The 6,000-nt window shown below is 40.4% G+C and overlaps 1 protein-coding gene across 2 annotated transcripts in view; it reads right to left on the minus strand.

The window, feature by feature from the left end:
• WIF1 (WNT inhibitory factor 1) overlaps nucleotides 1-5,511 on the minus strand; it is a 73,169-nt gene extending 67,658 nt beyond the window's left edge. The window contains exons 1-2 of one of the 2 annotated variants that reach the window (XM_019800504.2): nucleotides 5,068-5,511; nucleotides 4,449-4,588 (exon numbers count right to left, since the gene is read on the minus strand). In XM_019800504.2, the coding sequence (XP_019656063.1) occupies nucleotides 4,449-4,588; nucleotides 5,068-5,215 (288 nt within the window). In that variant the 5' untranslated portion in view covers nucleotides 5,216-5,511. The remainder of the gene's footprint in view (nucleotides 1-4,448; nucleotides 4,589-5,067) is intronic. The other variant, XM_002920048.4, reaches the window with a different exon arrangement.
• Between the last annotated feature and the right edge of the window lie 489 nt (nucleotides 5,512-6,000).

Here is a 6,000-nt window from a genome sequence, read left to right on the forward strand (position 1 = left end):
AGTTAATACTGACTGGTTATCTTCACCCAGAGAATTTCTGCTCCATACACACCAATTTTACCCCAACCCTTGCCAACCATCTCAGAAATACAGGCATTTGGTCACAAGGAGGTTGGAAAACTAGTAAAAATGGCTCAGCATAAATCTGTCACCATTGCTTTAAAAAAAAAAGCCAACGTAAAAAGAGATGCCCAATTAACTGGGTACTAGATTCATAGGACCTTAGCAACTATATGCGGGTGATAGAATATGTTACAGTTACTAAAATTAAGTCTATATGATCTTTATAAATAAAAATCTATTTATATGATCTATAGAAACAAAAAATTTTGGCCTTGAACCAAATTGGTTCATATGGAAATCAGCAATGGTGTCCTAATACTAGAATTTAGATTTGTCTAACAAAACTTCTCATTAAAGTTTTATTTGAAAGCCATTAGTTTTAGAAAGGTTTGTTTTCCAAATAATATGTTTAATTAGTGCATCATTTAGAATACCAAAATGGTCACTCATGGCCCCTACCTGTCCCAAATTTAGAGAAAAATTAGAATAAGGAATGCCTCATTGAAAAACATCAACTATTAAAAGTCATATACAGCAATAAAGGGTATTTTCCCTTAATTACTTAAAATCCTTTAAGCCTAAACCTCTTTAATAGAAATTCTTCTCTGATCTAAGGGCCTTGAGAAAGAGCATGTCAGAAGGCAAGTATTTTAAATGGGAGATAAAGCAGAGACAGGGTTTTCTATGGAAAATGAGGATTTCAGTGAAAGAGGTCAGGTCTTCTGGTTTCAGATAAGAAAGACTTCCTAGGCAGATTTTTAGGGATCTTGAAAAAAGAACTGTTGAGAATCAGATCAGCATTAGTCAATTATTTGGGCTCCATAGTTATGATCAGCCATGAAAACCATTTGTTTTACCATTTTGTTGAGTGATGTATGGTGTAAAAATGATATTGGATAATAAATATAAGTAAACTATAATGTAGAACATCATGCAAGTTTAAACTCTAAAGTATAGCCTTTTGTACACATTTAATGTAAAATAGTTTTTGAAATTACAAATCAACACACACTCATTGTGGAAAAACAAAAATGAAATATACACAGAAATAATCAATGTTGACACTTTGGAGAATCAGAGATTACAGGCTGAAGGTACAGTGTATCGAGTGTAATATTTACCAATATGTAAGGCACATAAATGTGTTCATAACCCTTCCTAGCTCCCTATCAATTAAAAACCTCTGATACATCAGATGTTTATTCCTATGTCTGCCTACATATTTTGTAATGGAATCAAACAGAATATACTGTGATAGGCTGTTGACCCAATCTGTCATGAATATCTTTCTATGGCATTGAATAGATGTCTAGAATATTCTTTTTTTTCTTTTGATGTCTAGAATACTCTTTTTTTTTAAAGATTTTATTTATCCATTCGACAGAGATAGAGACAGCCAGCGAGAGAGGGAACACAAGCAGGGGGAGTGGGAGAGGAAGAAGCAGGCTCATAGCGGAGGAGCCTGATGTGGGGCTCAATCTCATAACGCCGGGATCACGCCCTGAGCCGAAGGCAGACACCTAACCGCTGTGCCACTCAGGCGCCCCTGTCTAGAATACTCTGATTAATGATTCATTGCATTCTCCTGTCACTATCACTAGACCTCTAAATCCTACCCATTTTTACATTTATAAATAGCACAATGAGGAACACTCTTACACCTAACATTTTATTAATATCCATAATTATTTCTTTAGGATGAATGTCTGGAAGTAAAATTTCCCAGTCAAAGGATGTCTATCAAGCTTTTTGCTATCAGAATCAATTAGCTTTGCAAAAAGGCTAACAGGGGCATCAGCCACATACAAGCAGGCACCATTCTCTACATACTCAAAACGCTCTTAAAAACCTGACCAACTTGATGTGGGGAAATGAACCTCACTGTAATTTTTATTTGCATTTGTTTGAAGTAGAACATAAAAGTTATTTCAAATGGCCCCAAGAATACTTTGGGTTAATAGACTAATAATTTATTGGAAGGAGATAACACCTACTGCTTCTAGGTGTTCAATCCTAAAGTTAGTTTAACTTTCTCCACATGTTGCCAAAACGCTTTAATATTAAGCTTAAAATGTCGTTAATCAGCTGTGTGTTTTTGCTTGTGTTGAAATCCTAAATGTTTGATATTATTTGGATGAAACAACTAGATAATGGAATGAACTTTTCATTTTCCATGTAGATGTTTTGATGTGGTTTGGCTTTAGCCAGAGATGCCTTTCAAAATACTTAATTGGTATTGAAGTGATTATTTTTCTCATCTTCAAAATTTCCACGCATTTCAAAAATTATGTTGCTGGAGTCACATAATTTTATTGAGTACAGTAAGTAAAATTTAAATAATATTTTTAACTGTCCCGCTGTTTGGCATTGTGTCAATCCTACCCTCCTCACTTACCGTCCCAGCTAATTAAAACAGACACCAGAGTTCATGCTGTTACCTGTGGTAACCTATCCAGAGCAGACTGAGCATAAACAGCAAGATAACTTAACTGAGGTGCTAACATTGTCCTGTGTAATGAGATAATCCACAAGGGTGATCAACACCTAAACAAGGGAGAAAAAGATGCTAGAAGCTTCATCTCCACACCAGTGCCAATATCTTCCCTAATCCTTTACAAGGGACATTTCTGAGATTGATTCGAGATTCATTTTGTACTCAACAATATGTCAGTGCTTGCAAACATGCACTATGCTGTAAAGCGACAGGGGAGATGACATGGCATTTAAGCGTTTGCTTCAAATTCTATTCTCCAGAAGACAAATGCACATGAAAAATAAATAAATAAGAACTGTTGACATTTTCTGCCTCTCCTATAGTTACCAAACCCTTTCACCCAGGAAGGGGTGTAAGTTAAGCTATATCGTCTAATGGTTCTTATAAATTCATAAAAGTATAGGTAAAGAAAATATCCTTTTAAAAATTACAGAATTAATATTGATCTCATCTGCCAAGTGGTCAAACACAGATTCAGGTGAAAAGAAAGGAGATGGTAAAAGGCCATTCACTGTTTTACTACTGATTTTGTACTATTCCAAAACTAATTGTCCGTAAAGTATGAAGAGGGGGTTATAGGAAGAAAAGAAGTACTCTCCTTTAGAGCAATAGGAGCCTCGGTGAACTTAACTACCAAATGGGGGTGTTAAAATAGATGACTTTCCTGTTGTGAACCCTGGTGGATCCAAAAATAAATTTCTTTTTTTACAACAATGGAAGTGTTAATGGGTCTAGATTTGGTTTGTTTTAGAAAAAAAAAAATGAAGGAACAAGACCTGAGGGAAAAAAGACGATTAAATTGGTCATAGTCACACCCAAATATAACAGATAGAGGGACCCAAAGTGGCTTCTTAATTCACAATAATTACTTTTTATAAAGCATTTTCTGGATCACATTCTTCATGAAAATAGCCATATAAATAAATTTAGAATAAAAAAAGATCTGAAAATGTGATTTTAATTATAATTACAATGATTTTCATAGTGGACACATTTTACTGTCTAATGAGCAAAAGAATTTATTACTTACTATTTGTCCTCTAGAGTAAACTCTCCAACTGCACAAAAGAAATTAAACTCACATAGTATTTATCCTCCCTTTCTTTCCAAAATTAGAGGTCATTTATGTATTACTGGAACTGTACAAAAGGTAACATACAAAGGATGGTAATGTGCTAAGAAATAAAAGGAATGCTTCATAAAAGTATCTTGCAGTTTTCTTTTTCCATATGAAAGTATTTTAAACGGTACTTAAAAAATCAATAGCCTGCAATATTTTACAAATGTTCTTACATGACACTTTTTGGAGCTGTGAACTTCAACCAGAAACGTGTAGCATTTACAGTGTTCCAGTGAAAAACATTCAAAAATTTTTTTCAAATATACCATGTCAAAAACACTTAAAGAGTTTAAAATTTGTTGTAAAGTATAAATAATGTCAAAAGTGATTGGTATATACTATGGCAAAGAGTCTTTTAGATATTATGGGTTTTATGTTTTAAATATTTTATTGTTTTATGCTTATTGTAAAATATGTTTTACATATTTTATTCTGGCATAGATATTATATTAAATTTTAATGTCAATAATGATAGAAAAAAGTGATATTGGTATTTGTCTCTAGCAGCCTGAAGGCAACGGAGTCATATCAAACTAGCAAGCTTAGGAACACTGCTTATCTTTTTCTTTTGGCAATCTTTAATTTATGTGACACGTTTAAAAACACGGGAGTTAATCCTTTATTTGCTTGGGAGATCACATGAGAAATCACTCTTAAAAGTTGTAAAAATGTACCAGCCTACACACTACCCAGTATTGTTTCTACCTGCCATCAAGCAATGGAAATATTAAAGGGTAATTTTCTCCACCCTTTCTGGTTATCAGTACTTACCTGCCCCACAGCTTGCCAGGTAAAATTCATGGAATGGATATTGACAGGAATAGCTGGCATTCTCTGTTGTGCTTTTCTGAAATCATGTGTAAAGGGGGCCATTTTCCCCTCGGAAACAATCAAGATATCTTCTTCAAATCCTGGTTTAAAACAAAAATAAAACCATCAAACTAGGCAGACTTAAAAGAATCCGAACCCAGAAAACACAAGCAAAAAGAACACTAAAGAATTGGTATGGGCCATTTCTATACACAAAGCACCTGTCTGGGTACTGGCTAGTTTTCTTCTGTATGTGGTAAGAACAGTGCCAACAAACACATGCTTTCAGGAAAGGGAGTGGACATGGAGTCCCCGGGTGCTAACAAACGCTGGGGCCACCCTAAAACGGTTGCAGAAACTAGCAACAGCATGATCAGAACACTAGATAGGCTTAGGTTTCTTGAGACAGAAGTTCATAGCTTTCAGGTGGAAAATAGCCGATTGAGAGCTGGAGGGGGGCCACTTTCCTTGGAAATTAAGTTTTAAAAACATACTTAAATGCATGCACCTCTCCTTTAACAGAAGCGCTGGAGAGAGCGCAGACCCAGGGAGGGGAAGGTAGTGGGCGCGGGAGCCTTACCTATGAGCACTCTCGCCTGGTGAGCATCGATCCACAGGTACAGGCTCTCCTCCCGCGGCTGCCCGACCTCCGCCCGCAGCACCAGCAGGCACGGGAGGATGCTCCACAGCCGGAGCGCCGCGGCAGGGAAGGCGCTTCTCCCGGCCATGCTCCTCCGGACCTCCCTCCCCGTGGCTCTTGCCGCCGAACCTCCTTCTGCCTCACCTACCCAAACTGCGGCCGTTAAGTCCTCCCTCAGCCCAAGCTGTGCCCGCGTAGACGGCCGGGCGCGCAGCCTCCTGGCCGGTGTGCGAGAGAGCCCGCGAGAGCCAGAGGAGGAGGGAGGGCAGAGCGGGCGCCTGCAGGGAGGCGGAGGGGGCGCGGGAGGAAGAGGAGACGGCGGAGACGTAAGACTGGCAGAGCAGGAGATGCCAGCACGCACGGCGAGGCCAACAGCCCCAGGGTTAAATACAGCCCGAGAGGAAGAGCGGGAAGGGAGGGCGCGAGCGAGGTGCGAGCGAGGAGTGGCGAGGCCCAGCCGGCCGCCACTAGGGGGCGCTTGGGGGCGCGCGCGCGGGCGGCGCGAGACGCTCGGAGGCCGCGTCCACGCCGCGGGGCGCGGGAGCGAGCGCGCGCGAAGGGGACGCGTGGTGTACGCGGTTGCGGAGCGGGGCGTCGGGAGAGGCCACTGGGACGTCACTCGCTTCTGCCTCCTGCTTGGCGAGGCAAGGCGGGGGGAAACACGGAGAACTGACACGCGCGGCTTGAGTAAGCGCTGAGGACAGCGATGCTAATGATGACGACGACGGCAACGACGACTTCCATCCCCACGCCGGTGCCGAAGGAAGGCGTGTATTTCCTCCACTTCTCCCTTTCCGCCGCTGTCCTTCCTCTCTGAGCCGCTCGACGCTGATACTTGGCGCGTTCCCCTCCGTGTAGAACCCGAGCCACAGT

Source organism: Ailuropoda melanoleuca, chromosome 15, assembly GCF_002007445.2.
Source record: "Ailuropoda melanoleuca isolate Jingjing chromosome 15, ASM200744v2, whole genome shotgun sequence".
Lineage (NCBI taxonomy): Eukaryota > Metazoa > Chordata > Mammalia > Carnivora > Ursidae > Ailuropoda > Ailuropoda melanoleuca.